At 34.8% G+C, this 19,483-nt stretch overlaps 1 protein-coding gene and 2 gene segments (V, D, J or C); 1 reads left to right on the top strand and 2 right to left on the bottom strand.

The window, feature by feature from the left end:
- The first annotated feature begins 2,954 nt into the window (after positions 1-2,954).
- On the top strand, positions 2,955-4,476 carry LOC127159705 (uncharacterized). Its single transcript, XM_051102480.1, has 2 exons — positions 2,955-3,233; positions 3,370-4,476. Exons 1-2 carry the CDS (start codon positions 2,961-2,963, stop codon positions 4,036-4,038), a joined length of 942 nt encoding a protein of 313 aa, XP_050958437.1. The 5' UTR covers positions 2,955-2,960; the 3' UTR covers positions 4,039-4,476.
- A 3,379-nt stretch (positions 4,477-7,855) lies between these two features.
- Positions 7,856-8,357, bottom strand: LOC127158796 (Ig heavy chain V region 6.96-like). The segment is given in 2 exon segments: positions 7,856-8,169; positions 8,256-8,357. Coding segments are annotated over 2 exon segments (366 nt in total).
- An 8,363-nt stretch (positions 8,358-16,720) lies between these two features.
- LOC127158788 (Ig gamma-1 chain C region, membrane-bound form-like) lies at positions 16,721-18,684 on the bottom strand. The segment is given in 5 exon segments: positions 16,721-16,835; positions 16,994-17,134; positions 17,913-18,215; positions 18,426-18,552; positions 18,595-18,684. Coding segments are annotated over 5 exon segments (684 nt in total).
- Positions 18,685-19,483: the final 799 nt, after the last annotated feature.

Below are 19,483 nucleotides of genomic sequence, written 5' to 3'. Positions count from 1 at the left end.
TTTATCCAAAATACAGTAAAAACAGTAAAAATTATATATATATATATTTTTTGCTATTCACTGTTTTTTTTTTTTTTTTCAACTGCGTACACACAACATTTTTGTTGTCACACAATTTCTGAAACCTGACACTCAAACACCCAAACCACACAATAAATCTGCAAAACCATATGCTAATTCTCTGCCTTTGACTCAGTTTTCAATTTCATAAAACTCTTTTTGCAAAATACAACAATCAGTCCTCTATGTAACACACAAATATCTAACAGGAATTGTCTTGATTTCCTTTGTCATACACAACCAGTCAAAATGCTACACTAATTCACCAGTGCCTCACACTAACACCTCACTTGTGCAAACACTCATTGCTTTACTTACAGTTTTTCTCAAATGCTAAAACACAAAAGCCAATCCTCTAAACCAAATGACCAGTTGTCTAAACACATTTACTAAATCTAGCCATCATTTTCCAATATCATAAACACATTTCACATGAAGACGCAATTCACAAAACACAATCCTCCGTTCTCATAAATCTAAACACATTTTTCCTTGCTAAAACACAAGTTGCAAAAGAACTCTGCTCATATTCTCAAATGAAAGCTCATGTGATGCAAAATGCTTGCCACAGTCAGCAATATTTGAACACAATGAACACACCTGGCGTCATTCATTACACACAACGACTCAAAATTGAAGACACTTGTTGCTAATGCTGTGACCACATGTATAAAAGCAAGTTCAGAGTGCACAGTTTGCTGAAGATTCCAAACAAACACAATGGATGAAGGCAGAGTCAGGGGAAGAGGAATTCGAGTCAGAGGAGGAAGAGGAGCAGGCCAACAAGGGAGAGGAGAAGGTCCAGGAGGGAGAGCAAGACAACCTCGCACCATCATTACGGACGAGATACGAGCAACAGTCATTGACCATGTCATTGTCCATGGCATGACAATGGCTGAAGCAGGACTAAGAGTCCGTCCAAACCTGAGTAGGTTCACCGTGGCCACCATTATCAGGGCATTCAGACAACACAACAGGTATTGTACTCTATTGCTTTCTTTGTCACAATACAGTTTTACAAGCCTGTGAAAGTAGTCTATTGGTTTCAAATCAGTTGTTACAGTTTTTCTCGATTGCTAAAACACTATAACCAGTCTTTTAAACTAAAATTTCAAAACCATAATGCCATTTTTCAAAAAGCACACCCATTTCCCTAAACTATAAACACTATTTCCCTACTTTAACACATGAGTCAGATTTGGTGAACTGTTACTGCAAAACTCTACACACAAATCCCTACATTTCTTAGTGCTTACCCCATGTGGTCATTTAGAAAGCACTAGTATTCAATATTGTTCACTCAAGTCTGCAAAGTTTGAGCTCAATTAGCACACAATTACCCAAGTGGAAACACTAGGAGTCAAAATTTATCACACACCAATCAGAACCTTCGATGGAGATAAAAGGGCCAAAGTCAGCTTACAGTTTGGTGCATTTCTCAGCTCAGAAATGAAATTCTCAAAACTACTTGTTCAACCTCCACATCATCTAGTCACTTGTGCACATCATAAAATGTTTCTAATTTTTTAAAAACAAATTGCGTTTGCTTTGGTATGTTCATGCAACTGATTATGCAACTGATTTGTCTGCGGTTTCCTACATTATCAGTTCCTATTGTCATGTTGCTCAAAATGTATTACATGTATATAGTTCTCTGTGCTATAGTCTTACCCCTCAAAATATCAAGTCATTAGCTCATGGAATATGTCTTTACAGTAAATGCTAAATTTTTGATCTAGTTGTCATAAACTGTCAAGCATATTCTACACATTTCTATTAGACTTTTTGTAAATTTGCCATGAATTGTTCAAGTGAATATTGACTTTCACTAATGTAGAAACTACAGATCAACCAATGATAAAGCAAGTCTCTGAAACAGCTCAAAGGTACATCTCAACATCTCATGAACCTTCAAATGGAAAGCATAAATAGACAGAGGACAACACAAGAGTTACAAATTCTGACAGTGGACTTTCTAATTTATATTTCCGCCTTTACTCTTATTTCTTTTTCTTTTCTATTTCACAGTGACTTTGTAATGTATTTGTATTTTATTTATTTCTTTTTTTATCTATATATATATTTTTTTTTTTTTTTTTTGTCCGACGACTACTAAAATTGTAAGTGTGAATCCTATCCGGTCTTTTTCAGTCATAAACCCCGCATACAGTAATGTGAAATTTCGAAGAGGAAGAGTAGGAGGTAAAAGAGAAAGAGGATGAGACGAAGGAGGAGGATGATGACAACAACATGGAAGAGAAATAGGAAGGGCAAGGGCAAGAAAACAAGCAGTCTCATATATTTTAGTTGATGCATGCCAGGGTTGGATCAGGCTTGCAAGAGTGCTACCTTTTTTTTTTTTACCAGCAGTTTTACCACTGCTGCCTGTCCAGGGCCAATTTAGTCTGTGATGTATAGGAGGTTCTTTGGCCTGTTCCAGACCAAAGACAGGATGCTGGGGCAGAACAATTATTTTTGTTGTCTACAGTACAATAAATTAAGGATTAAAACACTTGCAAATGCATACATTTGTTGTGTTCATCATGTGAATTTTTTTTTTTTTCAAGCAACACTTGTTACCAGTTTTCGTAGTATTGTTTTGAATTGATCTCATCAGTGTGTAAAACTGTGTTGTAGTGTGTGTGTTTTTGAGGGTTTGTGTGTCATGTCTGAGAGCAAAGTTTGTTTTTTTCAGCAAGATTGAATTGTTTTGAGTGGAGAGCTTCATTTTGACCTGAATATAGTAAGTTCGGGGAATTGAGTTAGAAGTTACGGATTTGTGTCTAGAGTTTTGCAAAACCGAGGCATAATTTCAAGAAATGTGTTTAAGCAATTGAGAAAAACTGTATTGTAAAACATGTCAATTGACAACACATGTTTCTTTCTTTAGAGTTGAAAGAATGCCACATAGAGGTGGGAGGGTTGCCATATTTACAGCGGCACAAGAAACCCTCATTGTGGATATGGTTCGTGAGAACAACCTCATCAGACTCCGGGAGATCAGAGACAAAGTCATTGCCGATAATGTCAACTTTGAGAGCATTGATTATGTCAGCTTGGCCACAATAGACCGAGTTCTCCGGCGCCAAAAGATGCGGATGAAACAGGTCTATAGGGTTCCCTTTGAGCGCAACTCTGCGCGACACAAAGACCTACGTTACGAGTATGTGCAAGTAAGTATACATCCATGTTCACAGTACAGTTAGTGGACATACTGTGTTGCTCAGTGGCCTACATTACTTCTGGACAATACTGTGCTACCTGATTGACTGTTGTTCTGAACACCTGTGCACTTTCACATTTTCACAGAGGATATTACAGTTGGACGCGATAGCCAGACCTCATGCGTACCTCTTGCTGGATGAGGCTGGCTTCAACCTGCAGAAACGAAGGCAAAGAGGCCGTAACATCATTGGCCAAAGAGCCATCACTGAGGTTCCTGGCCAACAGGGGGGTAATATTACTCCTTGTGCAGCCATGGGTTCGGAGGGGCTTGTCCACCGGCATGCTGTCCTTGGGTCTTACAACACCCAACGTCTCCTCACCTTCCTAGAGGAGCTAAGAGACATCCTCCTGGACCGCCAACAACACCATCCTGGGCCCGCACATCACATTTATGTGATCATTTGGGACAATGTCCGCTTCCACAGAACAAACCAAATCAGAGAGTGGTTCACCACCAACAGTAACCAGTTTTTAAACGTCTGTCTGCCACCCTACTCCCCTTTCCTGAACCCTATAGAGGAGATCTTCTCATCGTGGAGATGGAAGGTTTATGACAGACAACCATACACTAGAGAGAACCTCCTAAGGGCAATGGAGCTGGCCTGTGTTGACATCCCAGTGGAGGCCTTCCAAGGATGGATTCACCATTCCAGGGCGTTCTTCCCGCGGTGCCTGGCAAGAGACAATATAGCCTGCGATGTGGATGAGGTGATGTGGCCCGATGCAGCTCAGCGACATGATGCCGCACAGTGATTGTGGTGTGTGTGTGGTGTGAATAAAGTAAATAAAAAAACTTCACACCCTGATCATGTTTTCAAGAGTACTGTTGTGTGCAATAGATTCTGTTTTTGCATTGAGTTGTGTTACAGTAGTGTACATGCAGTATTTTCTATAGATTTATACTATTCATATGAAACTCACAAATCTAAATGCCTAATCCTCTGCAGAGATCTAAGAAGATCCGTTACTGTAAAGTTTCTAAAAATATGCATTGGCAGTTATGAAACAAAGAACCTTCTCACAAATTGAGCATTGTGTTTTCAGTTGTTTTGCTGTAGTGTGTAATGATGTGTACAGTGTTTACATTTTTGAAAGCTTTGAGCTGCTCTTTTGGTGTGAAAGTTTGAGTTTTTAAGTGAGAAGGTGTGGTTGTGTTTATGTAGCTTTAGAAAGGGGTGTTGTGTTTAGACATTGGGGAACATGGAGGAAACGTTTGTGAAATATGTTTTAGCATTTGAGAAAAACTGTAAGACCAATCATGGTTTTAGAATATGCTTTGGCATAATCACCATTTTCAAAATTTTGTTTGGTTTCCGTCCAGCTATACATGGTTGACACTAGCAGTCAAAAGTTTTGAACAGTATAGGATTTTTTTGTTTGTTTTTTTTTTTTTTGTTTTGTTTTTTTTGTAATTCTCTTCTGCTCACCCAGCCTGCATTTATGTGATCCAAAATACAGCAATTGTTACTATTTAAAATAACTGATTTATAGTTGAATATATCTTAAGTAATATATTGTAATATATACAAAAATTTACAGCATCATTACTCCAGTCTTTAGTGTAACATGATGCTTCAGAAATCATTCTAGCATGCTGTTCAATAAACATTTAAAATATTTAAAACAGCTGAGCACATTTTTTTTTTTTTTTCAGGATTCTTTGATGAATCAAAAGATATAAATTTCAGAATTGGTCTGAAATAAAAAGCTTTTGTAACATTATACACTATACCATTCAAAAGCTTGGAGTCAGTATTTTTATTTGTATTTTCTGGGGAAAGAAATTATAGAAATTAATAATTTTATTTGAATACACTTTAAATTGATCAAAAGTAAGGATAAATACATTTATAATGTTACAAAAGATTTCTATTTCAGATCAATTATGTTCTTTTGAACTTCCTATTCATCAAATAAACCTACAAAAATTCTACTGAGCTGTTTTCAACAATGCTAATCAGTTATTATTTTATATAGAGAATTTTTTCAATACTTTTGAGCTGTTGTTGTTGCAGAAGTAGAAGCTTAATACTATATTTAAGGTTTGGAACATTAGATCTTCATTTCTGACATGCTGTGTTTAAGCATTTGTAAATAAGACTAAAAAGATCCATGATTTTGGTTTTGGGTAAGCTTGTATGAAAAGAAAATGTAAGTATTTTAGAAACATGAAAATTGATTGCATATTGTGTGAAAACAACAAAAATTGTGTTAATGGTATGGTCACAACAGACGGATGTTGTGCTAATTGTGTTTAGAGTTTTGAAAATGTGACTAGAGATTGGACAAAAGGATGTTAGCAACTGAAAAAAAAACGTAATCATTTACGGTTTTCTTTCTCCACGTTGGTTATAAAAAAATGTCATGTGATTTATTCGAACAGTTTTTGTACAGGACTTTATCACTGTGCCACCACCCCAGTCACAGTGACATACACAAGCACAAAAACCAGTGTCAGCGTGTTATTTGTCATTCTTTCTGAATTCTACAATAAATGTAATTGCATTCGCGTTTAAAGATAGGGTTTATGTTATTTTCACATTTTTCCATAAACGAACAAACATTTCAATTTTTTATTCAATTTAATTTCTAGGTCGTCAACAGGCGAGCACTGACAGTGGATGGACCATCACTGATCGAACTATAATAGTAAAAATCAAACAAAGAGCTCACAAACACTCGGGTAAAAACTTCATATCAAGCCCATAAAAAACAAACAAACAAATAAAACAGTCCGTAAATAACATATTATTGCCATCTCTCTTTTTTAAATTAACATTTGTTTTGTACGTCACTTACGTCTCGAGAAGTAGCTTTCTCGCCCTCTAGCGTTAATATAGCCCACTTTTTTTTTTTTTTTGGACTTGTCCCAAAAACAGTTTTTGAGCAGCCATGTTTTTCTTGAAATGCTCTGCCTAGTGAACAGTAATAAACTGTCTGCGTTTACACTAAAATCTCACAGGCTGTCAGGAAGGTACAAAAGTGAGAAAGTACATGTTTGTAGAGTGTAGACCTATATATAATTTTTGATTCAACATAGAATTGTTTTACATCATTTTTATTTAGCCTATTTATTCATTTGCTTAGTTTTTAATTTAGTTTTTTTAGTTTTTTTAGTATTATTTGTATTTTTTTAATTGAATAAAAATAATTTTTAATGAAATAATACTAATGAAAACAAACCTGCCAGTAATGAATGTCATTGACTGATATAACATTCGATTTGTTCAAACTGCTTATTCATTCAGAAACGAATGAAACGAATAAAGGTGTGTGTTGATTGAAGACACATAATAACATTTCTGCTGTGGTTTATATATAATAATAAATATAATATATAATTTACAGAAATATTATATATAATTATTTACATACATAGTAATTTCTTTAAATGGAGAACTAATTTATTTAGAAGGTTTGTGCAACCTTTAAAAATCTGTTTGCACCACATGTGCAGATGTGTTTTATTTTTTGTCCAGGGCTTTATCACCGTGCCACCCCAGCCCACAAAAACCAGCGCCAGCGTGTCATCAAACAAAGAGCCCACAAACACCTCGGCAAAATGCTTAACTAATCCATACCAAGTACTCATTAAAAACAAACAAACAAACAAACAAACAGTCTGTAAATAACATATTATTTCTATCTCTCTCTTTTAAATAAGCCGTCGTCCTCTAGCGTTATATACGGGGTTTGCATGCAGGCTTCTGTAAGAATCATAATAACATTATAAGTGCACCGCAGTTCATGACCCCTGTAAAATTGTTTACATCTAATTCATTTTTAATTAATCTAATTAGATTATACATTAAATTGGGCTAAGAAATTTACCCCGAAAAAAATTTTAATTTAAAAAACAACATAGAATTTACTACACAATTGATTGATTGAATTTCATTTTTATTTATTTATTTTATTCATTCATTTGATTATATTGAATTTCATTTTTATTTAATTTTGCCTATTCATTTGTATATATATATATATATTCATGACACATTTTTCATTTTTGAATGAGCTATCCATTTATTTATGGAATAAAAAAAAAAATGATATAATGCTAATGAAACCAAAACTGTCAGTAGGTGGCAGTAGCCCCTCACTGTAGTACACAAGATCCATTCAGGGGGTGGAGATGGATAGGGGTAGGTTTGGGTAGGTTTAGGGATATGTAAGGTGGGAGGAGTTGGATCTGGATCCAGCCTTGCCCCCTGGATCTGTTAAATTAATAAGTGTTTGTGCCAAACATAATGGATGTTGTTCATTGACCTTTAAAACAAATGGTTTAGAGGAAATGTGAAACAAGTTTAATTATAAATTCTAAAAGAAAAAAAAAAAAAAAAAGATCTAAAATTATTTAAAGGATTAGCAGTTATTGACTGAATCAATTTCCATATGGAGAAAATGAAATGAATTTTTACTTCCAGAATTTGACATTATAGGGTTAATTAACCATGTCATGAATTACTAAAATAGGCATATACTGACATGAAATTAAAGACATTTATTATTTGAGATTATTTGAGATTATTCTCAGAAGTGTTTTTGTACAACACCACACACTCTTGTCTTACTGTGTCTCTTGCACAGTATAGTAAACAGCAGTGTCTTCAGTTTTCAGACTGCTCATCTGAAGGTACAGCTGATTCTTGTTATCATCTCTTGAGATGGTAAATCGTCCCTTAACCTTGTCAGAGTAGTAGATATAGCTATTGCCATTGGATAGTGTTGCTACCCACTCCGGTCCTTTCCCAAAAGCCTGTCTGATCCAAGCCATCCAGAAGCCAGCAAAGTTAAAACCAGAAGCCGTACAGGTCAGTTTATGCGACTCTCCTGGTTTAATGACTACAGCATCAGACTCCACCAGTGTCTGACTCCTGCAATCTGAAAATTGAGAAAACAGCAGAATTTAGAATCATCATCACATATTAGTGTGCAAATCATTTTTTTAAAACAATTTTTTGCAGTACCATGTAATGAAGAGTTCATTAGTACAACAAAGAAAATCATCCTCTGCTTCATTATTAACCTGTTGTCACAAGAAGTTGTAAAAATGATGCAGACAGGGAAGAGTGGAGGTATATGTGTGTTTCTAAATAGATTGTGATGAGAAACATTTTGCATACTTGGGGTGCCATCTAGTGGCTGAAATATAAAGCAAAAAGTGAACCACCTGAACCAAACTTAATGAAATCTGTAAGAAGAATAGGGTTTTTCATGCTCTGTTTATGTTTATCAATGTTCAAATGATTTTGACTTTCTATATTTCACTGGATAGTTCTAATGCTTCTCTCCAATGAAAGCAGCCAAATTCAGTTTAATCAGAGTGATGACAGCTGTGCACTTGCAGTAAAAGTATTCCAGTGCAGTTTTTTATTTGTTACATTCTGAATAATTAAATCTTCATTAAATAATCAGTGAGTGCATTATATTCTAATGTTCTTTATTTGATTTAGCTTCCATATTTAAAACATAATATAAAACATATATTTAATTTGTGAGGGAAAGTGGCCATTAAAGCTGACAGAGAATCATTTAAGAGAGCAACTCTTTAATTCCTCAAGAGTGCAAATGCTCTGGTCACATCTGATTGACTTCACAAACACCATACAGGTTTTTGATGAGCGCTGCAGCCTTTTGTGTAACTGTGACTCTCGTGCACAGTAATAAACAGCTGTGTCTTCAGTTTTCAGACTTTTTATCTCTAAGTACACTATTTTTTTGTTGGTGTCTTTTGTGATGGCGAATTGACCCTGTAGAGACTGAGCAAAAATAGTGCCAGTGCCGCTGTCAATAAGCTCAATCCACTCCAGTCCTTTCCCTGGTTTCTGTCGGATCCAGTGCAACCAGCTAAGACTGAGTCAGAAACCAGGCAAGACAGTGTGACTGATTCTCCAGGTTTCTTTACTTCAGAACTAGAGGAGGTCAGTGATTGACAATGTGCATCTGGAACAGAGACAGAATATTCATGTAATTACAACTTCGGATGCAAATGTTCATCAAATCGTTTTTAATAATATTGATTAACAGGTTCAAACTTACATGAAACTAGTACAAGCAGGGTAAAATAACTCAGATTCATCTTCAGATCAATGCAGTTCCATGCAAGAATGATGTTTCTGGTGTTTGATGAAGCTTGTAACAATCCAAGCGTTCTTTACAGAGATCTGACTGTACTGTATATTGCAGACTTAATTTGAATAAGGGAGGGTCTTCAAAAAGTCAAGGTCACAGTATTAATCAAAATTTAATATATACAGACAGAGAACAGCCTACAATTTCAAGATCACTGTGCACAGTGCAGTGCAGAATTTTTTTTTTTTTTATTTCATGAATTAAATGCATTCTGAAGCACAGCATAAAAACTTATAACTTAAACAAAATATTTGGAAAAGAACACTGATCAAAAGAACACTTACAAATACCTCCCAGTTTTTGGTGTTAATCTGGCAACTGGTGCTAATTTGGCAAACCCTATTGAACTGGCAGCCTAACTTTCCCGTTTTCACTGACTGCAAGATGGTGAGCCGTTCTGAAGTGACTGAAACCCTGCAACAGGAGGTGGTTCAGGTGAAGGCCAAAGGGATGACACTTTTACATATTGCAAGAGAAGTTGTTTGTTTCAAATCTGATATTTGTTTTGAATATTGCATCTTTATAATGTCACTAATTCATTCAAGTCTCCCAAAAAGGCTGGTCACCACATAAGACAAATGTACGAGAAGACACAGGATAATGCAGAGATTCTCAAAGGGGAACTGGTTCAACACTGCAGCTGGAATTGCCTGCCAGTTCAGTGTTGAACAAGGTAAGGCATGTCTCTGCATGTTTAAGAGAAGTCGGACTGAAAGCGCACTCTGCAGTGACTAAAACTTTCATCAGCAGAAAGAAACAAAAGGCTAAGCTCAAATTTGCTGAGGAGCATGTTGTGTGGAGAGAGGAGAACTAGTCCAAAGTTAACTTTAGTGATGAGAGCAAGTTTAATTTATTTAGGTCTGATGGGAAACATTTTGTTTGGCGTCAAACTGGGGAAAGACTGAACCCTGAGTGCATAAAGAAGTCAGTGAAAGGTGGAGGAGGAACTGTCATAGTTTGTATTGAAACCAGTACAGTTTAATCAAGGTTTAATCATTAGATACAATTTTTGAATTAAATTAGAAACATTAGAAGTTACTACATAAAAGACATGTTTAGATTACCAGTATTTTTTTTAAGCAGTAAAGTTATTTATCTCCGATTAGACAACTGCTGATATTACGATAGAGGGCACTCTCTGTCTTTATGTAACACCCAATTCAACTGATCTGAGATATTATATGAATTAATATAATGTTTATTTTTCTTACATTTGAAGTAATGAAACACTCTCACTTTCCGAAGAGAGCTGCTGACAGAGATATAAAAAACACAGGTGATCTGAGAAAGCTTATTAAATTACTTTATATGTATCTTTCATAATATATTTAGCCTGTATCACCACGCATCTGTAATTTTCTTTTGCAAAATTATATATATCTATATACTTTTATGTTTGTTTGCTTGTTAGATACTTTAAAAGGACTTGAACATACAAACATAAGTAACACTGTATATGAGTATTAAATAAGTAAAAATGTAAATTCTGTTATTAAACTGTATTGTTTTGTATATTCTATATATTATTTATTTTTCTTTTCTGCATTTCACCTTTGCTGTAGTTTACTTCTAATAAACCTGACATTGTATAATAAATATTGTTGACAGATTGTTTACGTTCCAGATTGTTTATGTTCCTAGAATCTTCCATTCTAATGGCCGTGCACCAGAGTTGGAGCGGATCTCCTGTCGAAGAACATCTCTAGACATTATGATCCATATGACCAGTAAGTAATAACTTAAACATACACTACCATTCAAAAGTTTAAGGGTCAGATTTGTCATGTATTTGAAATAAGTCTTTTATGGCAACAACTGCTGCATTTATTTGAATAAAATACAGTAAAACTGTAATATTGTGAAATTACCATTTTTAAATAACTATTTTCTATTTCAATATGTTTTAAAAAGTGATCTAACCTGATTTTGCAGCATCATTATGCTTACACCGTGTCTACACTGGATGCGAGTGGCACGACATGACAAAATACAGTAGAACCCATTATAATCATTGATGCAGTCTATACTGGATGCGGCGAGGGGCGACACGACAAATCCCATACAGTAAACTGCTACCGCATTCTATTTATGACAAATTACATTTTACAATGTATTCGCATAGAAAACAGTTATTTTAAGTTGTTATAATAAGCATTACTGTTTTTATTTATGATCAAATAAATGCAGTTCCCCTTCAGTCGTTTCACTACGACGTTACATATGGGAACTCGCTTGAGAGTCCCATCCAGAGTATGTGAGCGGAGCGGAGTGGGAGCGGAGCGCGGAGTGTAGCGGTGTGATTTTTAATGGAGTGAGGAACGGAAATTTTAAAAGTCGGAGCGTTGTGGTTTTCAATTAACTAGTTTGTTCTTCCAAAATACTGAATATTTTCAAGTGAAAGCATGGTTTAATCAAGTACACTTATTCACACACAATCCCTCTCTCAATAATGCATTTAAACAAATGTAAACTTACTGTGGTACTTCATCTGTATATCCGATTTCGAATGAGAAGAAATCTATAAGAAACGCAGCGATCTGTACATAAAATAACTGACGAAACGTATTGTTATTATTATTATTATTATTATTATTATTATTATTACTTTATCACAAACATTTGCACTGCAAAAAGCAGCAATTATACCTTTTAATGCTGACTGACAACGATGTTAGCTTGGCATGAGGAAAAAAAGTTTGTGCACTAGTTCCAATAAGCCTCTTTAAAACTATACCTTCGTTTTATTTCTGTTATTTTCTTCTTTTAATATACGTTATGAACAGAACTGTGGTGTTTCAAACATACTGATATAGTTTAGACGTGGAGCGAAGGCGGAGCGGTGTTTCTGGTATCAGTGAGCGAGGAGCGGGAGCGGGAAACGGTGAACCCGGAGCAGAGCTGGAGCGGAGCGGTTATAAAATGCACGGAGCGCGGAGGGGAAATTGTTGTCGCTCCACTCCGCTCACATACTCTGGTCCCATCATCTCTGAGCCTTATTCAAAAGGCCAATGAACATTGGCGAGTGGTATTTGCATGCCGAGCCACTCCCCCGTACATACGGGTATATAAGATGGCGGCGTGCAACCGCTCATTCAGATTTTTGCTTCGGAGCCTCGTCTCGAGCTGTAATAAGTAAAGAAAAAGAGTTCCAGCTCTCTCTCTATCTGACTCCCTCCTGACCGCAGATGCAGGTTGACGAGCCACTTTTTTACATTCAATTACACATTTTTCAGTCAATTTCTTGCCTTTTCCCCCTTATGTAACAGCAGATGTTCATACACGATATGAAATAAAAATTCTCGATTTGACAGATTTCCATAAACAACTGAAAACATAGTAATTTTGAGATTCTGCTATTGATTCCTATAGAGAAAAATCACTTCCTGCCCTCCAGCTGCATTTCGCGCGTCCTCAGAATCACGTGATTGCAAACAACCAGGTGACGTCACTGACACACGACTGTGCCGAAAGCTTTGATCAATGGAGATATTCAGTATTGTCAGATATTGTCAGTCACTGTGCGATCGCGAAAGCGAAAAAGCAAACGGTAATGCAAAATTTGCATTTGAATTATGTCACACTTTATGCGTCCACATATGGAAAACGCAATTGCAAATACAATTTGCAATTCCTTTTGAAAATTGTCCGGGATTTTCCTCCATAACTTACATATTAGCAAGTTGTTGAAAAGACAATTTAAAAAAATGTGACTGAATGTTTTCAAACATATATGGAAATGTGGTATAAATGTGTTTAAAAATGTGCTCTTGTAAAATACCAAATTTCAACCTGCCTCTATAAATGTTTGCACAATGAACATGTTTAGATAACCCTTTGTTAATCATTAACAACACAATGCACAGAATTCCATGTCATTCAAGAATTGAATAGCCTACAATTAAAACAGCCTAAAATTTATCCAAAATCAATTCATTAGTTGAGTCAGCACATCTCAAAACCTTTATATTCTAAGATAATTTCTTAAATGGGGGAAAAAAAAAAAAAAAAGAAGGAGATAGAAGTTGTATGCACTGTTAGTACTGGCTTTAAATATAAACGTTTAGTTGGTTTGTTTGTTTGGTTGGTTGGTTTTGTTTTGTTTAAGCAGTCACTGGGCCGGAACATTCTGGAAATAATACATCTTAACTTATTTACCCTTAAAAGGTGCACATTAGTAACTTAAAGGTAATACCTCAAGTGTAGTATTCGTTAGTACCTTAAATGGTACAAATTTTTCCCGAGAGTGTGTGTGCAAATTGTTTCTTCCATTTCAGGGACTTATCTGACGTGTTCTTTTACTAAAAATAAAATGGTTTTATTATAGTAAAGGTGTAGTAACCATGGTTTTTAGTGCATCGATTATCTTGCACAGTTTTACTACAGACACCATGGTTAGTGTGGAAAAACCATTGTTAATTTGTAGTAACTATGGTTTAACTATACCATTTTTTGTTTGTTTGTTTGTTTGTTTTTTGTTTTTTGTTTTGTTTTTTTGTTTTGTTTAGTTTTGTTTAGTTTTGTTTTATTTGTAGTAAAACCATGGTTAATTATTATAAGGGTTGACTCCCCTAATTTATACAATTTTGTTTAGATAGTAGAAGGGTTCAGGACAAGGGTACAGCAATCAAGTCCACACACAAACCGCTTCTTCAAAAATCCCATATATATGGGCTAACTGCATCTTCGGCTTCACTTGATGACTCAAGACTGTAAAATACATCAGTGTAAATAGTTTGCACCACTGAAGGGCGCAAGGGTTCGCAAGATGCAAAAACAAGCACGTGCATTTGGAGGACTCCTGAAGGCTTTTTAGCGCCATATGCAATGAGGAACTGAGAATCGATAAAACCATGCTATTATTAGCCATGTTCTTATTTATTAAGACTTACATTACCGAAGACGTATTATTTTTTAACACTTAGGCTACATTAACCATAACATTTATCCACTTTTTTAGTAAATGTTAATTTTTTTTTTAATTAATTAATACATTTTTAAATAAACAAATATATATATATGCAATAATAATATATAATAATATGATAATAATGTCATAATATAATGCATATATATGTTCATTTTTAACATTTATATATATTGATCATATTTACCAAGGGTATCACAAATATATATATATATAAGTTGTGCTCAAAATTATTCATACCCTTGGTAAATATGATCAAGGAAGGCTGTGAAAATAAATCTGTATCATTAATCCTTTTGATCTTTTATTTTTAAAATGTATAAAAAATAATCAATGTATTCAATACTTGTACTTGTAACCTCCTTTTGCCAAGATGACAACTCTGAGTCTTCACCTATAATGCCTGGTAAGTTTAGAGAACATCTGACAAGAGATCTAAAACCATTCCATTTTCAGGTCCATGTTGGTGCTTCTCCTCTTCAGTTCACCCCACTCATTTTCTATAGGGTTGTAAGAAAAAGTGAAGAGGACGTAGAAGATCTTGATGAAGATGTTTATTGCAGTATAGCAGTGGCAAAGTACATGTTGTACCTTGGGTTCAACGGAGTCGGAATGAACCCAGAACATCCTTAGCTCAAACCTTTTATACAGTTAAAGTTTACTACTCTTAATGTAAATGAAGTTGCTCCTTTCATAGCAGCTGTGGTCTGTATGTTAATCATGTTCTAACACCTCTTTGTCTGAAATGGTTCTCAGTGTCCCACACCCGCTTCCATGCTACAATGGGTCACCATTTGCTCAGGATGTAATCATCCTAAATGGTCTAGAAACAACATAACTGTTGAGTTTCTTCTTCTCTATAATAATTAAGCCATTTTGGGAAATGAGCATGATTAAACATATATTGTGGAGTGGAATCTGGGTCGAGGCAGACTATAATTTCTTACAGGGTTCAGGTCAGGGAACTGGGTTGGCCATGACAGAAGCTTGGTTTTGTTGTCAGTGACCCATTTTTGTTTCAATTTTGATGTTTGTTTGTGGATCATTGTCCTGTTGGAGGATCCAGCCACGGCCCATTATAATATTTCTAGCAGGGACAGTCAGTTAATAATATATCTGTTGGTATTTGTTAGAATTCATGATGCCATCTATCTGAACAACATATCCAGGATCTCTGGTAGAAAATTAGGTCCACAACATTAAAGGTAAAGGAGTATATTGTATACATGGAGTACTTTTTTATCCCTGTGTGCACCAGTGTATACAATAAATCATTGCTGGCTTCAGTTTTAAATTTGAACATTTTAACCTTCCTAAGAATTGTCAGTCATCAACACAAACACAGTTTCATATCAGCAGGTGTGAGCAAAAAGAGGAAGAAAGAGAGACTTGAATACATAGATGCTCTCGAATAGGTCTAATTTTGACATTCTGAAATTCCTTTGAGAGTACTTAGTCAAATAAAACACATACAGAATAAACAATGTTTTAAAAAATGTGCATTTTACAGCATGATAATTTGTTGTGAATTCTTTGCAGCTCATCATGCTTGTTAGAAACTGCACATGGGTTGTTCAGTTCATTACTGTTTGGCTATTATTAAAAAAATAAATAAATAAATAATAAAAAAAATCCTTTAGTGCTCGACCGTTTGCAGCTGCTGAGATGTGCATCTGCACTGGTGAATCCCCAGAGATGAAATATTCAAATACAATAACCGAAAAGGAGAGAAAAACACACAGTGAAATGTGATGTGAAACCCATTGCAATGCACATTTACATTACCCTAAAGTCCAGCTTTTCTAGGAATTTGTGTGCACTCTGAATCATCTTAACATCTGAATAACTGAAAGAACATAGAAATAATTGTAAAAATGGAGATTTTTCAGATCTGTTTGAGATATGAGTCTTCAAAATATTCCAATCCTGTTCAAAAGATTTACTTTATTAATCTGTTTGATTTAGCCATTCATCTAAAATCTATAGATGTTTTTGCACTCGTACTTTTAGATAAGCAAAAAAACACATCAAGACTGAAGTCATGGCTGTATGTCTTTATATATTTATTCTCATGTTTTAGTATGTTTGAGGGATCTCTGCGAATATCAGAGTAATATCTACTGAAAATGCAAGATAATGTAATTTGTAGTAAGAGGCAGATATAATATTCGAAAGAATAAAAAAAAAAAAAGAATAAAAAAAAATCTCATTTTGACAGTGACATAAGACTTTACTGATGTATGTAAACACTCATACATGCATATATGTCTGTGTGCACAGAGGCAAATTATGTAGTTTCAACATCTCAGTAAGCCTATATGTTTTTAAAGTAGCTTACAGAAAGACAGGAACAGAGCAAAAAAGAGACAGAGATGGTTATTTTCCTTTTTGATTTCGAAATAGATTTGACTAACATTTAATTACATTTACAAAACAAATAAGAAACCTTGGAGTCTTCACCAGTTCTTTTAACAAACCATCAGTGCTTCACCTGGGGAAAAAAATATCTATAGTTAAAAACACATTTAAAGCATAATACAATCTAAATTGAAGCATGCGTATAACACTAACAACATGCAGTAAAAGAGTTCCAAAAGGCATCATCTTACTTAAAATCCTCTGCACATTATTTATTAATATTTGTATTACCTTGAAGAAAGAAGCTGAGTACAGCGCTGTAGGTCAGAGAAAAGAGGAAGAGGAAGATGAATGAGGTGGCAGTAGACCAGAGACCTCTAAATGGTTTTGCTCAGTCCAGAGCAAAACCATTCTCTGGCTCAGGTGACTCACCTGAAAAAGAAGAAACACAGGTACAGGACATATAGTAAGCACATGGTGCAACACATATAGGAGAACATAAAACATTCATCCTGAATTTAAAGTCCATTATTATTGGACTTCTAGTAACACTTAAGCACATGACAGCTTTATGTATTGCACACATGTACATGAATGTGTGCCTTTAACAGAGTGTACACTGAAGAGACAAACAAACTGTATATTATTGTCGTGTCTGTTAGACATTGTTAGTGCGTTAGAACATACACTTCATTAAAATATGCATAGGCATATTATTACTTTCTGTAAATACTGAAAAAACAGGAGCAGAAACTGAAGCACACCAAGTTTCTGATTAGGAAGACAATGTGAGAGCTGAATTATATCATGCAAATGCAAATATTTATTGCTTGTAATACAACACAAAAATAGCATGATATATTATAGGCAAACAGCAGTACAGTGAGCACAGAACAAAAAATAAAGAAGCTCCATGATATTGTTCTGACAATGTTTTCATGTGACCATATTTACTTACACGCAACATGTAAGTAAATATTAAATTAAACATATAGTCATGCGTGTAATTTGACTTTGATGATTTGACCCATGCAGTAAAGTGATACAGACATACAGACAGATATATGCACAAAAAACAACATCAAAGATACTGTACATAATCTGACAAGGGAACAACAGGACAAAAGCACTAAAACATTGAACAACAGATAAACAGTAATAGTTTGGGAAATGTTTGTACATTAATCACATGAAAGTTCTGACTGTTTACTTTTGCCTGTTGACACTTGTAATGGAGATCTTGTATTTTTCATGTTGGTATGTATGACTGCGTAAGTGATGGTGGTTTTGAGATCTTCATACTCTTGTTGTGTCATTGTTAAGATGCTGAGAGCAGACATATAGTTATTTTGATGGATGGGAGCACTGGTTCTGCCCTCTATGTAAGGCTGACCCATTTTCCACGTGGTATAGAAATCGCCAAGTTTAGGACTGGTGACCTCACACACATGAGAGACAGTTTCTGTGTCCATACTATCAGGTTTGTAAATAGTAACAGTAGATGTCTTTCCATCTGAATTGGAGGAAGTGATAAAGGTTTATTAAACATAATAATGAATAACAATAGTGTATCAAGGCAATCTAGTCTTTTTGACCGCAAAATCATTTTAATTTTTTTTTAATCATTTTTTTTTTTTTTTTTTTTTTTGCCAGGCAAAACTTTTCAGCATCTATAACTGCACATAGAACCACAAAGTTAATTTTACATTTTACACTGACTTACCTCCTTTTTTAAATTGGATCTCCTGCTTGACGTCTCTGTTATTATTTGTGTCACTGGTGGTGCAGGTGACAATTTCACCATCAAACCATTTCTTTGTACTGACAGTGACATTGAATTTTTGAATAGACTGTGAAATGTCATTAGAAAATTAAACTTTTACTGTTCTCACATCGATTCTAGCTTCATTCACTGAGCATGACACTGAAGCCTTTTCCACTGTTTCTTTTATATAGCCAAGAGCATGAATTACTGGAACCATGTACTATGGTCTGATGAGACTAAGATAAACTTGTTTGGCTCAGATGGTGTCCAGTAGGGATGGGTGATATGGGCTTAAAATTTATCACGATAATTTCTGGTATTTTTAACTTTAGCAGGTGTGAGAAAAAAGAGGAAGAAAGAGAAACCTGAATACATGGACACTCTCGAATAGATCTAATATTTTGACATTCTGAAATTCCTTCGAGCAAACTTTCTCAGCATGTTTTCAGCGGCATAATTTTGAAAAGACCACAAAATGTAATTCAAGTAAGTCTTAAGTGGTTTATTGAGCATTAGCAGTGATGACTTCATTTTAAGAGGATGTTGCTACAATTGAATCAGATCACAGAATGATCAAAGATTAAATAAAAATGATCCATTTTACAGCATGGCAATTTGTTTTTGAATTCAAGCTTGTTAGAAGCTACACATGGGTTGTTCAGTTCATTACTGTTTGGCTATTATTAAAAACAAAAAATCAAATTCTTTGAGTGCTCAACAGTTTGCAGCTGCTAAATGTGAGATGTGCAGCTGCACTGGTGGATCCCCAGAGATTAAATATTTAAATACAACAAACGAAAACCGAGAGAAAAACACATAATGTGATGAGAAACACATTGCACCTTTGACCCTATGTTTTATTTTTTCCCAAATTACATTTGATTTTTAAACATTTTTCTGGATTCCATTTCCCCCCCATTTTCAGTCCATTTTTATGGACTCCATTTGAATAGTTAAATTAAAGTTTATTCATCAAAAATCATGTCTTGAAGTCATGAAACTTATTCAATTTAACA

The sequence above is a fragment of the Labeo rohita genome, chromosome 3, assembly GCF_022985175.1.
Source record: "Labeo rohita strain BAU-BD-2019 chromosome 3, IGBB_LRoh.1.0, whole genome shotgun sequence".
Classification (NCBI taxonomy): domain Eukaryota; kingdom Metazoa; phylum Chordata; class Actinopteri; order Cypriniformes; family Cyprinidae; genus Labeo; species Labeo rohita.
The sequence above is the reverse complement of the archived record's forward strand: the minus strand, read 5'-3'. Positions and strand labels throughout refer to the sequence as shown.